General features: G+C 40.4%; 1 protein-coding gene across 1 annotated transcript; it reads left to right on the top strand.

Moving 5' to 3' along the window:
• The first annotated feature begins 41 nt into the window (after nt 1-41).
• Nucleotides 42-7,754, top strand: LOC141967966 (sterile alpha motif domain-containing protein 9-like). The gene is made up of 3 exons (XM_074922248.1): nt 42-521; nt 1,515-1,559; nt 2,090-7,754. The coding sequence occupies exons 2-3, from the start codon at nt 1,556-1,558 to the stop codon at nt 6,748-6,750; spliced, it is 4,665 nt and encodes a 1,554-aa protein (XP_074778349.1). The 5' UTR covers nt 42-521; nt 1,515-1,555; the 3' UTR covers nt 6,751-7,754.
• Nucleotides 7,755-18,620: the final 10,866 nt, after the last annotated feature.

Genomic DNA, 18,620 nt, shown 5'->3' with positions numbered 1-18,620 from the left:
ACTAAGCTGGACTGCGCCGCGAGTGAGGAACGGGGCACAGGGTAACGCACCGCCGGGTCCCCTCCGCACCCCGGGTCCCTGGTCCTGCCCTGGAAACACACACAGCTGGGGGTCGGGGGGGCTCACGGAGCCTCCTGCGGTTACTCTGACAGCCGCCAGGCACCTGCACCCGGGTGGCTGAGGCAGGTAAGAGAAAAGTGGCTGCAACGATCCCGTGCTGCACTGTTCATAAATACTTTTTTTTTTTTTTGGTGCGAAAACCAAGTTTACACGCTCACGTGAGTCACAGGAAGAAACACCCTGTAAGCGACCTGGGGCGGCGGCGACCCGCCACTGTCCGCTTCGTTCAGCTGGGCGGCCCCCCCGCGCAGGGCGGGGGACTGGCGCTGCCTGCCGGAGCGCGGCCGCCGAGGGGCGGAGAGTGGCCGGGGAGCCCCGCCGTGCGGGCGGAAGCAGCTCCCCGCCGCAGCGCCACGGCCGAGCCCCCCGGGCTGCAGGACCACGGAGCCCCCGGCAGGCAGGTACACCCCCTGCGCCGTGCGGGGCCCGCGGGCGGGGGTTACTCCGAGCCGGGCGGGGGTTACTCCGAGCCGGGCGGGGGTTACTCCGAGCCGGGCGGGGGTTACTCCGAGCCGGGCGGGGGTTACTCCGAGCCGGGCGGGGGTTACTCCGAGCCGGGCGGGGGTTACTCCGAGCCGGGCGGGGGTTACTCCGAGCCGGGCGGGGGTTACTCCGAGCCGGGCGGGGGTTACTCCGAGCCGGGCGGGGGTTACTCCGAGCCGGGCGGGGGTTACTCCGAGCCGGGCGGGGGTTACTCCGAGCCGGGCGGGGGCCTTTACTGGCCGCAGGGCTAGGCAAAGCGGGGATCGCCCAGCCCTGGCGGAGAGCTGCCGGACACCTCTGCCGCATCCCCTCCCGTGGCTCCATTCTCTCCCACCGCGACCCCGAGGGGCTGCGGGGACCCCAAAACCACAGCCGCTCCCCCCCCGCGACCGCTCTTAAAGGGGGTGGGAGCTGGGGCCGGCAGGCCCCCCCCCCGCGGCCGCGCCTCCGCCTTCAGTTTCTATTCCCGGCCAGTTCCACTTTCTCGAGAAGCGGCTCCTGCCCTCAGGTGGCGGAGCTGGGCTCGGCAGAGCGCGGGGGCTGCGTGACTCCCCCCGCCACACCCCTGTACCAGCACAGCCCCGGGGACGGCGGGGGGCCCACGGCGGCCGGTACTTCACGGACCGTTTCAGCCCCAAGCAATACCGTGGGCGGTGCTGTGCGTTGGGTCTCCTTTTTCCCAGCCTCTAGCAGCAGGAGCTGTTCGAGGGGCACAGCTCCAACCCCCGCTTCTCCAGCAACACCCCGTCCGCCCCCAGCACAGGCCCGGGGAGGCAGGTACCAGGCTGTGAGCGGTGCAGTAACTACCCCGGACTGAAAAGGCGGGGGGGTGTGGGAAAAACAGAACAAAACACTTTAAGACAGGAATGTTAACTGCAAATTTGAACACAAGTTACTTTCTTCCCCTCTAGGGTTTTTTTCATTACCAGCAGGATTTCCCTCATCAAAGGCAATGGGTAAGGTGTTGCTTTCAAAAAAAATTGTACTTTAGATGTAACAATTTGCTTTTTAATATCTGTACTTTAAGGGTTAACCTCTAGTGAGGAAACCAGTTAGTACTCTTAACATCACCTTGTGGTTTGTATTGATGCTGTCTTCATTTAGGAGAAAATAAACCGAGTCAGTAAATGATCTACCCAAAGCTCTCTAGAAAACTCAGCCCCTCTCTGTTCCAATAACTTTATCACATCATTCCCCTTCACAAAAACATTCTGGGTTACTTCCATGACTCCCTTTAAAGATCATTTCCAAAACTCCTTCCTGATTTTCTGCTTCACTGATTTATTACTCCTGTACAACTGCTCAGGAATGCTTTTGATTAAGGTTAAGGATGCTTTTAGTCATCACAACTGACACAATCTCTCACTGTGACTGGTAGAAAGAAAATCTAGCATTCAATGTGGCCAGTTCTGCAAGGATTATAATGCTTTGTCACATTTGTTGACATGTTTTTAGTTTGTATTACTAATACATAACACACTTCTAGATTACAGAACATTACCTGTGAATAAATGGGATGAGAACCATGTCCGGTGTTGGCTAGAATCTACAGGAATCAAGAAGGAGTATGTAGAAAAACTACATGCGGGAGAAGTGACAGGTCCAGTGCTAATGGGACTGGATGACTCTTTCCTCAGAGGCATAGGTATGAAGGAAGGCCAAATCCATGTGTTAATCCGCAAGAGAAATGAACTTCAGCAGCTACAGGAAAATGCCCAGCAAGCCAAGCATTCCAGCACCAACACATCTGGCAGAACGGATGCACAAGCAGATTCAGTAAGACCCAAAAATGCCCCTGCCCAAAAAACTTCAACTGGAGACAGCTGTGATCCAGCAGATAAAACCAGCAGAGACACTCCAGCTTCTACTCCTGGCAAGAAGAAAAGGAGAAGCAACAACTCCCAACTGAAAAATACTGATGAAGTTTTAGAGCTTAGCAACTGTCGACCATTTAGAAGTCAGAATACCGATTTCAAATATGTGAAAGACAAAGTTCTTGCTCCAGAATCAGGAGTCAATGGTCTAATCACTCCTTGCCATGAATACAAATCATTTGCCACAGCTGCAGAACTGAACAAAAATCAACTGCAATCAAAATTTGCCTGCGAAGTGATACGATTTGCTTCAGCCTGCATGAACGTTAGGACAAATGGCACCATACATTTTGGCGTCATGGACAGCATAGAGGAAAGGGGTTGGAAACACGGGCAGATCGTTGGCATAGAGGTTAAAGAGCGAGAATACTACACTGATGCATTAGATTATATAGAAAAATGTTTCTGTGAAAGTGCACAGGAAATTGCAAGGAAATGTATTCACCCACCCGTTTTTGTTGAAGTGATTTCAAAAGACTCTCAGGAACAAAAATTTGTAGTGGAGGTTGACATTGAACCAATGTCCAGTTTAGTAAAGAACAGATTTTTTGAAGTGTATTTGCCAAAATACAATGAAGACAGCCAGAAGGTGACCCTGACAAAAGATCGAGCTCTCTATCAGAGACTAGGAGCAAAGTCTGAACCTGTAAAGCACAACAATCTAGCTACTTTTATTCACGGTTTACAAGACAGGGATGCTCAAAGAGAAAAAGCTGAGCTCTCCAGCACAGCAGCACACACAGAAATATATCAAAATTTAGGAAGAAAGCTATCAATTCTACTAAATGATGGCAAAAGCTATATGGATGATTCTCTACGGTACATCCTTGTCATAAACAGATGTGAAAAGGATAATCTGAACTATATCAACTTTTTGATGCACTTGAACATTTTCTGTGTCTTTGACTTTGATGAAGATTCTAATGTGTCAGGGTTGTACAGCAAGTACAAAGAACACCATGCCACAAGGTCTTATTTTTTACAGGACTTTTCCATTGAAAGCAAGACCGGCAACCCTCCCTCTCAGAAACATTTGTGCCTATTTGATCAGACCAGTTGGATATTCTGCAATGGGCGCAGCGACTTCCTCGGGGATGAGAAACCTTGTGATGAAAATACATGGATTAGAACGAAAAAAAAATACCTTAAGAAAGCAGTTACTCGTATCTGTGATGAAATCCTGCCAAAGCGGTCTTTCATTGTGCTTTTCCTATTGCTATCACCAGTGCAGAAACAACTTGTGGACACTTTTCAGGAATTCTACACAGAGATGAACGGCGCTGAGTACATCGTTTGCATTTCAGAGTCCAGAGAAAATTATAGGAAGTGGGCTAATCTAGCTCAGGCATCCTGCAGCATCGAGACGCTAGAACAATGCAGTATTGTGGGTATGAAGCTAAGTCACGTAGATGCCACCATTCAAACCATGCTGCCTTCTACAGCACAACCCAGACACCTGCCAGTTTCCACGAGAGGGCTATGTACGCTTCCCTCGCTGGAAGAAGAGAAACTGTTTTCCCTAGAAATCCTTTGTGTTGACCAGTGTGACGATATCAAATTAGATCTTCTGACTGAAAAAGAAATACAAGAAATAGAACAAAATTTCTACCGAGGGAGGAAAATTATCTGGGAAAACTTCTGGCTGGCTGATAAAAGACGCTGCGGGGAAATCATTGAACGTGAAGCATGTAAGGATGCCAACAAAATCCTAGATGATATTTTACGAGGAAGTGAACTCAGACATTCTGTGGCTAAACTAAAGATATTTCACCATCCTGGAAGTGGTGGAAGCACAATAGCACGGCAAGTTCTATGGAAAAGAAGAAAGGACTTAAGATGTGCTGTTATCAAAGCCACATATTCACCCGCAACTGTCTGTGAGCACGCACTTGCCTTTAGAGAATACGAAGAAAAAGACATCAGTCATTGTTTTCCTGTGCTGCTCCTGATCGAAGATTACGATGAAGACTATTTAGAAGAACTAAAGTATGAGTTAATGGATGCTGTAGCAACTAGGAAAATTAATTCCCCCAAACCTTACTTCATCCTCATGTGCTGTAGACGATCCAATGACCCTGAAAGGCTCTGCAAGGCTTCGCCACTGGACACAGTTGCTGTCACTCACAAGCTGATGGACTCCGAGAAAAGTCTGTTCAGAGCTAAACTTGAAAAACTGAAGCAGACAGATGTCAAGCCAGAATTCATACTTACATTTGTCCTGATGTGCGAGGAGTTCAATGAAGCATACGTGAGAGACTTTGTAGGGCACATACTGCAAGACATAGACCATTCGTCTCGCGACACATGCCTGATGCGTTATGTGGCTTTGCTTAATTTTTATGTACCTAACTCGTATGTTTCATTGTCACACTGTGAGGCTTTTCTGGGACTGGGGGTATATACAGAAAGCCAATCAAGAGCGTATGATTTCAAAAGTCACCTGAGTGAACAAGCAAGAATGATTTTTATTGAGCTGAGGGAAAGTACCACCTACATTTCATCTGTTCGGATAATACACTGTCTGGTTGCAAAAGAAATTCTGCATCAGCTTTCAGGGAATGAACCTCAGAGTCAACTTGCAATGACACTTCTTCAGGAAAAGATGCTCTTTGAAAACAGATTTGGACGAGAGGAATTCATAAAGTTCATCAGAGATCTGTTTATTCGACGTGCTAAAAGAAGCAGGGGTGACAACACTGACACTCTTTTCTCCCCCTTCATTGAACACATCTGCAAAGCTGAAGACTGTGAGAAAGCTATAGCTGTTTTAAAAGCTGCATATGAACTCCTTGGAAAAGATCCTTTTTTTGCCCAGCAGCTTGCCAGACTGAATTACAACAATGAAAAATTCGAAGATGCAGAATATTGGGCAGGGCTTGCAAAATTTTATTTGCCAAATGATTCTTATATTTTAGATACAGAAGGTCAAGTCTACAGGAAATGGTTTAGTTTCACTGTGGATAAAATGACACAGGAGGACACTCCCGAAAGCATCATTCAGAAGATAGAGATGGCTCTGAAAGCCATGAAATGCTTCAGGGCAGCACAACAGGCTGCAAAAGCAGAACGCGACAGTATGAATAACGCTGGCTATTTTGGGGAGGTAGAAGTAGGATGTCGTCTTCTTAGATTTTTGTCCACAGTCCATGTATTTAGTGCAAGTCCAGAGGGGGAACATTCTGAGCTTGTGAAATACCTGATCACAGATTACATTCCTAAAGACATTGAAAAACCATGGAGAAGGCTTCATTCCCACTTAAAAGGCTTACACCAGAACCTGTACAATGCTCTGGAATGGATTTCAGAAGACCTAAGTTATTTCCAAACAGATAAACACCAGGAGAAGGAAGAGGAAGATGAAAAGGAAGAACAAATTTATAATCCCAGAAAATGGCTAAAAAGACAGACTGACGTATATGCTAAGTTCTTCATCTCAACATCACTTATTGAGGACAGCAACAGTGGCCCCGAAAGCCAGCTGATGAGACGCATGAATATTTATAAGAGTGGTGGAGGTAGTGTCACTACTATCCTGTCATTCTTAACCGATAAGAAAGAGCACAGGTCAGCTGAAAAGCTAGAAAAGATCCTTAGTTTCTATACAGAAAACCCACTAAGGGACAGGCTGGAGGACAACGATCTGATCAATTATATTTTGTGCCACATCACATTAGCATGCTTAGCACCAGGATCAGGCAAACTTCTTCCACTGCAAACTCTTCGTGAGCTCAGTATAAGGTTCTTTAAAGCAAAAAGACCATTTCCAGCAAGTGCCCATTTTTTGCTCACCTTGCTCTACTGGCCAGATGAGGCATTGGACAGAGAGCCTCATCCAGATAAAGATGAAATTCTAAACTCAGCCCTTCAAACCCTGAAGCGTTTATATGACATCAAGATGAAAGATGTTCCTACTAGAAAGAAAAGAATCTACACCCACTTTTTTCTGGGAAAGGGTTACGGCTTAAGTAAGATTGTGCACAAAACTAAAATTGATAAATTAATTAGTGGGTCCTTAGATGAGAGGAGAATGAAGTGGCTACATGGAACTGTATGGAATATCTTCAAGATTCGTGACCTTCTCAAGAGAGTTTCTGGCTGGACCACAGACAGAAATTTATTTATACGTGGTCACACAAAGGCGTTTCCTATCTTGCCACTCCATCGTGATTCAGTGCCCCCTGGAAATGAAAATGTGACCTTTTATTTAGGTTTTTCATTTAATGGTCTTGTTGCTTTCAATATTGAGGTTGAAAATAATCCAATTGTCAGCTGAATGCAAGATATTTAGTACAGTAACAGTACCAACTGTGCTTTTAGAAGGCAGCAGATAACCACTTTACTGCAGTAATGACCAAATACCTAAAAAAAGTTTGAAACCTACTAGTAAAATATACCTTGGAACAGAAGTCTTTGATAGTTCAGGAGTCACCAAAACCAAGATTTCTAACTTAAAAGACAGCAATAATTACAGTATTTACCTGGGGACTGGGGGTGGGCACAAAAGACCCACTATTTCTCCTCCTCCCCAAAATACTATGTGAACTGAGCTCTGGAATAAATGGTATTGCAGGGATCACTTTCTTCTCAACTCACAGATTAGGATTTTAAAATAATTTCTGTGTGGTCCCAATCAGATCAGTAACAGAATTTGTCCATTATAACTGTATGTTTTTTCTTCTTCCTGAATTGGCAACAAAAAGTGAACTTACACCACGTATAGTACACTGGCTGTAACATACTTCCTTTACTAACGTGTACCATGCATGAAACACATCTACTCATCACCTGCAAGAACATCCAGAATAAAAGCACAGAGGGAAACAATAAAGCTGACTTTGCAAACATCAAGATTGGTAAAAAAAAAAAAGGGTCTCAAATTTTACCTCACATTGCTTCTCCATGTAAATATTACAAACCATACTAGATATATCTGTATCTGGTGCAGAAATGTGAGCAGTTAAGACACTGATAATATTATCTGTAAGCGCTGTTACAGTTGTATCATCCAAACAATTCCTGCACTTGGCAAAATGTTTTTTACAGCATTATTCAAGAAATGTCCACAAGTACCTGACTCAAATCTGTCTACTGCATATATCCATGCTTGAAAACATTGTCTAGCCTGATTACTAATTTGAAAAACGCAAAGGAGTTTGTCATTAGCACTGTGTCTGCAACCACTGTGTCACATTAAGCTTTTAATAAAGTCACCCGTTATTTTTCAAGTTTCAACATTGTTTGGTATCAGTATTGTCACTAAAATTTTCAGAAAACCCATCATATAGTGTCAGTTTTAATCTAATAACCAACCTTTACGAAGAATTACTATTTCTACATGAGCTTAGTTACCCTACCTGAAGATGTAGTTCTAGAAGTAGCAAGGTATGATTTGCTTTTCCAACTTTGGCCAAGAGCTGGGCACAGCGAAAAACCAGAACAGGAATTGCAAGCCACTGTGAATTCAGAACAAACAGGATGAAACCAAAGAGTATTCTGTCTAGTCCAAGCCTTCACCTTCCAGCCTCAGGAACCTTCCCTAAAGGGTACTCTAGTATTAAGCTCCTCCTCATTACACACATCCAACTCAAAATGCCATGAATTGTTCCAGGCAGTGTAGCATTAAAATAATGGATTTATCTTCCTTTTACCACCTCTTAGAAATTTATCTGTGAGTAGACAGTGGTAGCTAAATGAGACCAACCTGCCTAGCAGAGTAACCCATTCTCATCCTGTAGATAGCAGCTGCAAGGACACGCATCTTCAAAGCTACCTCATCTCTCCAGCATTTTGCTCTAAAAGGGTTTAGAACAGACCCCTTGGCATGCCCCCTTCACCAGGTTTTACAAGAATGCTACTAGATACTTCGCCTCCATACTCCCCCTGACTCTTCCAACTTAGTCAAACTTTTTGTACACTCAGTTCAGCAGGGGACAGCAGGGCAGCAGCAGAAGCAGCTGCAGGTTAAGAAGCTGGGATTCATTCGCTTGTCTCCAGGTATAAAACATTTTAAGAGAAAGCTCACATGAACGAGTTCCTGCAGTTTATAGACAATCAGAGAGCTAGTACAAAGTTATTCAAACCTTAACATGAGTGAAGGTAGGTTTTTATACACACACTTTGGAACAGCTAACATTTATTGCGATAATTTAAATTAGCTCCTCAAGAGGAGAAAAAAACCACACAGAAACAGTGGTTCACTTCTGTTTAATCAGTGACTTACAAAGTGGTAGACACACATTACAGACGTGTATATGTGCAATGATCCATTCCCAAAGCATACAATTCATAGAAGGTTCCCAATGGATGCAAATGATGTTAGCTCCATATTTTCTTTGAATCTTCTTTGTAAACTGAATGCTATAAAATTAAGCTAGTTACCATTACTATTATTTGCATGCATTAAAGTGATGCACATACTTACCAGTGTCTCATTTTCTTGAATTAAATTCAACACCAATATTTTGCCACCTGTCTTTTGAAAAAGATCAATGATCCCATCCCTTTCATACTACTTACACAAAAGCAGTATTAAGTTACAGAAAAAACCTTCACGACACACTAACTCCTGAGGCTGTACTGCTGAGAGGGGACATAATTCAACCATGTGCTTTAAGGTACTTTAAGAAGGTACTAAAACCAGTTTGTAGTTTGGGTTTGCTGCAGCGTGACCAGAAATCTCTGAAGGGGTGATTAGGAGTCATTAAGCAGAAGTCTAAAGGAAATAGTGTGAACTAACTCACTGTTCCATGTACCAGAACCCGGAAGGAAGACTTCCAAACCACATCAGGAAAGCTGCTGTAACAGTGTATCAGAAAGTTGAGCTACAATTTAAGACTGCTCAGCTGGTTATGACAGCTCAGATTCCTAGTATTGTTTTGGTCCCACCTCAAAAGAAGATAAACTTAGTTCTACCAAAAAGTGCTGTAATTAATTGCCATACAAATCTTCACAATGAGATGACATTCTGCCAGAGTTCATATTAGAATCTACCCTGGACAAATACACTTTTTGTTGTTAGAGGCGCTAGAGAACACCACTACCCTTTAGTTACTCCCACTGACTGCCAAGCTGGTTTACAAGTAGGGCAGGTCAGCATCCAATCACTGTCAAAACTGAGACTTCACAAAGCAATTCAGCAAGCAAAAGCAGTCAGTTACTCTTTCCAACTTATTACTGAGCAATGCATTAAGTATCAATGAGGGTCAAACACAGAACTTAAAAGATGCAAACATTCTGTTAATAGGATAATGGCCCTACTATTCATGTACATCTGCCATTAAGATTTAGGAAATACCAGCAAAGATTAGTTATAAGTTTTATTATACAGCTTTCCTCTTTTTTTTTTTTCTTCTAGGGAAAAACACCTATGCAACACGGCTCAAAAATTTGCATGTAGCTAGTTTTGCAGACAAAGAAATTTAATGTGAATGACTGTTAACTGACACAGAAAAGATGCCAGATGGGCTCCAAGTGTAGCTATCCTAAAACCCGGGGAGATACAATCCCCTTGAAACTTTTTATGTTAGTATGATGAATTCTGCAGTGTCACATAAGATTTCAAAATTCTAAACCAAACAATACTTCTAGAAGCGTTAAGTTGCTGATGAAACTGCTCTACACCATTCACATGAGCTGGCAAATCTGAAGTGTCTTGTCTGTTCAGCTACCACACTAGTATGATCTTCCCAATTCCACCAATGACGTCAAAAGCCCCTCAGATTCAGTTTGCTAACATGTCTTTAAGAAGGGAATTAAAAGAACAGGGTTTTACAACTCATCCAGCTGTCAAACTACGCTATGTGCTACAGCACAAAGTTTTCATCTCCTGTGCTAATGTGTAGAAATGAAGTACATACACAAAGCTTAAATAAAAACAAATGTATGCAGCTCTTCCAGAGAAGGTTGCATCTTTCATCCAATCACAAAGAACCTCTCCTATTTTCTTTTAAGGTGTAAAATGTTCTATAAAATCAAAATAAAATGCCAAATTTTCCAGGAATATGAAATACAACAGAAGAAAAAGAGAGGCAGAGCAGTAACTCTGGAGTATGATGAAACAGTGGGGCAAAACCACATTTGTAGGTAGCCTCTGAAGTGCTGAAATGGGCTAGCAACAAAAAAGTCAAGCTCCTGGCTTACAGGCCTAACAAAGTAAAAATCTGTTGGTAGGAGACAGTAATTAGCAATAGCTAAAGAAAAATCAAAGAAAGATTACATTACTGCTACAGATTCTTACATAAATGCTCATTCCCCAACACAATATAGTATCCTATAATTGGTTCACTGATAAAACAGCCTCTTTTATAATAGGTGCGTTACTGAAGAAGTGACTTCACCTTTAGATCTTCACGCTTTACAGTAACACCGACAGCTATTTGTTAAGGTTCCGTATTAAATTTTCCTTAAAAGTGCTTGCAGATATTACCTACCCACAAGTGTAGTTAAAACCGTTAAGATCTTAAAAAAACCCTACACGTTCACTCACTACTGAAAACAGTAGTAGATAACAGATACATTCACATTTCAGAGACCAAAATTCCCCTCATGTATTTAAGTGGTATCATTTGAACAAATTATTTCAAATAGGAACATCAGGTACTTACAGATTAAACTAACCTGTACTGGCAGTGCTGTGGAATTTTTCTTCTCTACCAGTAAGTAGCAAATGCTGAAATTCTGCTGCTAGTTAACAGAAACACAAATTGTATTAAACCAAGGAGTTCAACCCATAATTTAGTTTTTCATTTAAAAAGCTGCCAAACTTCAATTACTGCAATTTGTTGCTTAAGAAAAGCATATGAAGTAAAGGCAACTATAAAACTTCTTTCAATTTGCCCTTACTTTTCTGATATTTTTCATACAGAAGCCAGAATTTTAACAAGGTAATCTTGTTGCCTACCACAAACATAAAGGAAATTACAATACTTACATTGCCAGGTTCCTTCATTAAACAGTCTCATACAGTGTTTTCTTATTCTAGACTTTACAAATGAAAGGGCAAAATGTATTTTCTTCCACTAAAATTTATGGGAAAGAAGCTAAAGAATTCAGTGCAAGTAACATATATGCAAGTAACTCAATGAAAAAAGAGAAAGAAAAAAAGCTCTGCATGATACCTTTTATCTCAAAGCATTACGTAACTTTCTGAATTGGGAGACAGGGAAATAGCTTGTTTTGGTTGTATGGCATTAATTTCTGGTATTTCGGAACTGCTGTTAGTGGAAGCCATTTATACCTACTGGCTACTAAGGGCAGCAGAAGTTTGAATTCTAAATACACCCCCTTTCTGAATAGCACCTGGGAACTTAGTTAGGATTTAGACAAAATTTAAGAAATGCAATTTGAGATGTCATAAGTCTGAATTTGGTATAAGGCAGTTATCTAACAGATATGCTTTAACTGCTAACAAGAGAAGCTTTCAAGGAAGCTTTCAAGCTCTCAAAGTTGTGTGTTTGACTGTTTTAGTTAAGATGATACTGGCATTAGAATTCTACTATTTTCCAAAAACTTTTTAACTTCTTTAAATCCTTGAGAAAGAAAAACCTTGAGGTAAGTTCAAAACAATATTTATGGAGAAGTTAAATTCATCATCATTAGAACAGCAGTGTTGCTGATTGTTCCTACTGTAAGAAAGCCCGTAAAACAAGTTATTGTAAACTTGTTCAGAAGGTGCAAGCACTTCACTATTCACAACAGTGTTCAGGTGTATAAATACCAACCCTCACAGACAGTTCATACCATGGATAGTCAATACTGACTCATCAGGATGCTAAGAACAAACAACTGAGGAGAACATCCTGGATCCTGTGGTTCATGACAGGATATGGCTGTCCGCAAAAGCAGCAAGTTAAAGTGCCTGGCTCCCTCAAACAGACATTCATGACAAAGGTAAAAAAGTAGTCAACTATACAACAAAATCTACAAATACTGTACTTGAACTGTATTTTCTTCTAGTGGAGCTTTAATGAGAATCTGTACTCTTGACAATCAAAAGCCTGCATAAACTTGCTGTTTACAGTGTGTAAGAAAACTCTCACAACGTTTTTCAGAACTTCAGAAAGAATGTTGTATACATTACGCTTCAGAATCACCTCAATTCTATTCATGATCCCTTCAAAGTATACCTCAAAATTTTTCTTACTCTACCTACTCCGACTATTACAGAAAAATAGGGCAGTCACTGATAGCTGCATTTTTACAGAAGCCAGTCACTACCCATTACTTCATTGGTCTGATTATTTTGATTGCAAGGGTACACACTTTTCTAAAAAGTTCTTCTGAAGGTAGCCCATTCCTCAGAGTTTTTAAGGGCTAAAATCTTTATTAGGCAAGGCACAGAACACATTATGAACTCATCACACAATTATAACGCAACCCAAAATTTCATGTGTGGTACCTATTTTATTTGCCACATCTCCCAATCACTTCTCTTGTTAAAAACAGAGGGTGCAAATTCACCAAGTTTAGCAGAATATCAGTAATTCTTGCCCTTTTAAAAAAAAAAGTCATGTACCTCTACTTGAGCTTAAAAAACCCTCAAACTTGCCAAGACCTACTTACATTAATATCTATAAAAGTCAAGTCACTAAAATACTATCATTAGAAAAGAAATTCCACAGTCAGTGAGATGTACAACTTTGTGACTGACACTACTGCAGCAGTCTGTGTAAAAACACACTACCATCCCTCAAAATAAAGAGATCTCGTTTACAGGGGTTTTTACTTATCCCCCTTAGATCCACACAAGGAGGCAGGGAGAAAAACATCACTAACAGAATTTCACAAAAAGAGCAAAACATGAACCATTTGCACTAGATGAAAATTTTTCCAGTTGTTTTAAAGAGATGACAGGCCAGCTGGTCTAACAGCTGAGGAAATACTCTCAGCAAAAAGCACAGAGCCATTATGCTATCCTTGTGACTAGAAAGACAGTAGCACTTGCACATGTACCTTTTAAAGACAAAACATAAAGCAAAAGAAAAATGCACATCATTACTTGCTGCAAATTTAAGGACATACATGAGTCTGTGGTAACATCAGAGTAACACAGATATAACCTGCTAAAACTACCAACTCCCAAAGAAGGAACAAAAAAGACCTGTCCTGTCCAGTCCTTTACAGAAAGGGCCGCACTGTAAAGGATAGAGGTGAAGGATGTGTGAACTACCCACCAGAAGTTACAAGCAGTATTTGCAGCATAGCAGCAAAACCCAGAGTCAAAACCCCCTTTTAATTCATACAGTAAAACCCCACAGAACTGTCTCAATGTCAAATGCATCTTTCAGAAGTAGATAGTGTGAAACTGATCTTCAAATTGTCTAAAAGTAGCTTCAAGAAAAAAAATAAATCTATGGAGACATGGTTCTGAGATATGCTCTATTTTGCTCACAAACATATCAAAACACAAAGGAATGGTTCACTTGCTCAAAAGTATCAGTACGCAGAGCTTAAATAATGTCACAGTGAAAAGAGGAACTGCATTTTGGAGACATCTTTTCCATGGACATGTCAAACCTATCTTCAACAAAAACAGATCAAAGCAGTTTCTCTGAATTTGAAAACTTCTGGCTCTCACCAGGGATCATCAATTTGTAAGATATAACCCAAGTGTGGATCTAAGTAGGGTACTCCACTGGACACAAGACTGCATACAGATCTGAACTTCAGCTATGTGTGCTTGATGACAAGCTGACTGTGAGTAGTTAAGATTAAAAACTACCTAGTGCTGCATCGGTCTTAAATGGAAACTGGTAACAAACTTCATTGTCAGGCATTTGAAATTTGCCCATTTTTCATTGTGAGTCTCTAAGAGATTCATAAAGTACAAGCCATACTGTTTATTATTTTTGGTTAAATGGTTTTCTTGGACATTCTACAGAAATAAGAACTAAGCCAAATGCTCCTATAGACTAAAAGGTGAAACAAATACTAGTTGCAGTAGTGTATCTTGAAGTGTCGTTCTCACCTTCACTGTTATCAAGGGTAGCACCACAACGAAGATTAGAAAAGCAACACCAAGCTCAGTAATAATTCGAAACAGTCAACAGAAGACATGTCAATTTTCCAATCAGACTAGACTATTTACGGGGGCCTTCTACAGGAAAAATGCAAAAGGTAGAGTACAAACAAAGAAGAGCACATCATGAAATCCACTCTTCTAAGTTAAGAATTACCACTCTATCCTTTAATTAAAATTACTGAAAATCACAACTGGGGGTCATGTAGCAAAATCCTGAAGAAACGAAATAGTCTATGCTCATCAAAAAACATCACAGATTTTAAAAAGATCTCAAAAATTTAAAAGACGTTATAAATCCCGACTCCAATGTTTGTTAATTTTCTTTTTCACTGCTGATAGGCCACAAGACCTCCTTGAACAGAACCTGTTCTTCTGAAGCTGAAGTTGTCTTTAAGCAACCTCAAGCATTCAAAGCCAATATATCTGCAACAGTGAGCAGCAACACCAAAGCTCATTTTTCTTCACAAAGGGTAGAATTTTTTGCTAGTCACTTTGTGAAAGACCGAACTTCAGATAAACATATACCTAAGCAAATTTTGACTATGCAAGAGAATTCCACAAGGTTTCAAAAAAGCGCTGACTTTCAGTATTGTCGTAACAGACAAAATATTGTCAAATTTGGTGTATTTGAGATCTGACAAAAGATTTTCCCTGAAACTGACAAACTGAAAAATCTACAGCTTCCATTTCTCATTCTTCTATTCTACTTTACCAACTTGAATCTATTTCTTCATAGGGCTCTACATTAATATTTGTTGTGGTGCATCTTACATACGCAGCAGTATTAACATCTTAACCTCCTCCAAAGAAACTGTATTCTGCAATTTAGGCTACACAATTTTGTGACTATAAATGTCACTTACTAGTTAAAACCTAAGCATTTTAAGTATTTCAACAAATAAATCTCCCCAGAAGAGGAAACATTAGTAATTGGTATTTACATGCCACTAGTTCAGAGACTACACAAAGTCACATTACTGAAACCAAAAACAAATACAGCACAAACGCAATGCAAGGGAAGAGGGGGAGGGGGGCAGTGTGGCTGAAGGACTATCTGAGCAGCCTTGAAGGAAATGCCTTCCCTTAAGAGAAAAGGTACCCAAACATCTTAAAACATGTTCCCTCCCCCTAAAACTCTTAAAAACACAATAATAAAAAGATAAATATTAATATAGAGCCCATCTACCAAAAGAGAATAAAAAACCTAAATTAAAATAAATTTAGGGGCCTTCACCAAACTTGCTGCAAGTTTGGGGACATAAATATCCAACAGCCATAAAGCTGTGAAAGCCCCCAGAATGAATAAAATAAATCCCACTTGCCTCAGACTGAACAGGGCAACACTGAGACTCTGCCTCAGCCTGTCCTATGGCAGGGCTATAGGAAGAAGAAAAATTTAAATTTTAGAAAAAACATGACCCAATTAAGTGAAAGACATGCATTCAAAGTTATCAAAATTCCAGTGATCAAGCAAACAAAAGAAAATGACTGCTATAGCACCTATTTTGTTAGGCCTAAACAAAAATTTTACAGTTGGTAGCTATTTCTGAATTAGACAGTTTGTTTTGCTTTGTATCTTGATCAATGGAACATAAGTCAGTTGTCTTGGGGCATTTTTCCCATAACTGATAGTATTTATTGTACTAGTTCACAAAAAGTAGTTAAAGATTCCATCAGCCACTGAAAATGTTCACCCTCACTTTAGTATTTATGTAGAAGCTAGACCAGTACAATTATTAAGACATTTACTATTAAGTGTCATCAGTTTAAATTGCAGCCCCAGCTCATGGACTGGTACATCAGAGTCTCAATTTAACTGAAGAGTCATAATGCCCTTCTTGCTGTTTATAAAACTGAAGTAATCTTGATATTTTATTTTTTATCTTGTATGCAGAATTCCTTGATTCCTATAAAATAACTGCAGGTTATATATTCCGTTCAATTTTATCCCAGTTTTAAGGAAGTTATACAGTTCTATGTTCAAGAGCTCTGTACGCTTAAAATAATTGCAGAAACCATAGAAGGCAGATGCAGCTGAATATGTTTCTAGAAGCTTGTTTGTATTCTCCCATGCATGCACAGAGCGAGGAATAGTTATCCACTGAAATTATTAGATATACATCCCAGCCTCAAATTTATTATTAGCACCTAAAAATCTCATCTGTGGAGAAAAAAAAAATCCAGAAAGTTCCAGAAGACAGTATTTTTAGTCCACATAAGCCAGCTAAATTTTCAAGATTTTATTTAAAGCAACCTTTGCCAAAGGCAGAAAGATATTCTAGAGGCAATACAAAACAGTCATATCAAGACTTCTGAAAAACTAGCCCAGGCTTTTCCAAGGTTCTTTCATGTCAGTCTCATCCCTTTTACTCTAAAAATCAGCAGATACAAGACAAGCCTCTCACAGTCATACTGAGAGACCATGCATAAAGTAATTTAGAACATTTACAACAAGTCCTAGATGTCATAAATTCTAAGTATTTTGCTAAACATATTTTCCCATCTGTGTCTGAGCATTTTCTTGCAGCCTGTTTTTTTTTTAATTCAACATTTGCATTACATACTAATTTAAAGATTGATCAAAACCCACTTGCAAGTTTTAATTTCACTGTAAGATCTGCCATGGCAAATCTACACAACAAATGAAAAACAAAGCTTCTGCCTACATAATTATATTACTACAGTCCTGCAACCGATATGAGAGATGCTTTTCTGTAATCATAAAAGTTTCTGCAATCTCTTTCCAGGGAGAGATTAACTAAAGCAAAAAACTGTCTGCATGGCTGCATTACATTAGGGATTTTGCTGGCACAACTACGTCGATTAAACTTTGCACTGTAAACCAAGCCTTAGTCTTTATACAAGCAATTACTACATTCAAAGTATTTTTTCCTCTTTTTGGGAAAATGCACCATAAATCCAACTCTCTGAACATTAAGAAGCAGTATCCAAAGAAATGAAGGCAGGCACCAACAGACAACATATGCACTGAAATACCTGCCTGTTTACAGAAGAGTACACACAGGAGACAGAAGAGTAACTAAAGATAGCCACATCACAGGTCTTACAGCACAGAAATGACAGGAGCAGGAAAGTAAGTATCCACGTGAAAAACCATGGAAAAACTGTTCACCTGCTTGCTGAGGATTATTAAGAGTACCATACAAATAATATGTGGCAGTACTTAGTTGAAGGATTATTATAACATTACTACTAAGGAAAGTTCAATCTTAAAATGTGTACAAGTTACGAATCTATGTAGTATTAGCTACAAAATGGCACTATTATTGCAACAAGACATACACTATTTAAGAGGAAAACTCTTAATACAACTTGCAGAATATGCTGAGTTAACAGTACATGCAGTAAGATTTTCAAATATTGATCCTAGGAAGTCAGGGTCTGAAAACAACATACCAATGAGTTACAGAAAGACACTGAAGGGAGAAGGTATTTATTTTACTAGGGGCAGTAGGGCAAAGCATCCTTACAGCAGCTCTATGATCTTCAGAAAAAGCAAGAGGTTCTATAGTTTTAAAAGCAGAAGTTAAGATCAATTTATAAGGAATTTTACGTGTAGTATTAAATAAAGGATGAATGTAAGACACTGTAAAAATCTCTCCAGTGTTTGGTTTTGTAATTATCCTTATTAAGGAAAACCGGAAGAAAACCAGAGTATAAAAGCATTGCCCAAGCAAAACAGTTTTATCTGTTAGACTCATGTGTAAAGCAAGATGAAGAGCTAACAAAAGATCTGACATCAAGGCCCACTCAGCACATTTGCAAGCCAAATACTGCACATCTGACAGGTGATCAGCAGAAACCAGTGATCAGAGAGAACTGCTTCTCAACAGAGGCTTGGAGTTATGGTCTTAAAACTGCTATTCACTTCAGAAAAAGTGCCCGATAATTCTTAATGGTTAAACTAAGGCCATTCAGCTGCTGTTGGAGCATACTGGATGCTCTAGTGCTTTTATGAGCCATGCCATGACCCCAGGTTTGAAGCTGAGAGATAATGTAGTATTTTAGCTGCACTGTATTTCGGGAATATTAAGAGACAGTACAGAATAAAGCCACATAAAGTACTTAAGTGCAGCTACAAAACCCCAAGAGTTTCTTGAAAG

Source organism: Athene noctua, chromosome 18 (assembly GCF_965140245.1).
Source record: "Athene noctua chromosome 18, bAthNoc1.hap1.1, whole genome shotgun sequence".
Lineage (NCBI taxonomy): Eukaryota > Metazoa > Chordata > Aves > Strigiformes > Strigidae > Athene > Athene noctua.
This window is presented reverse-complemented; position numbering and strand designations above follow the sequence as displayed.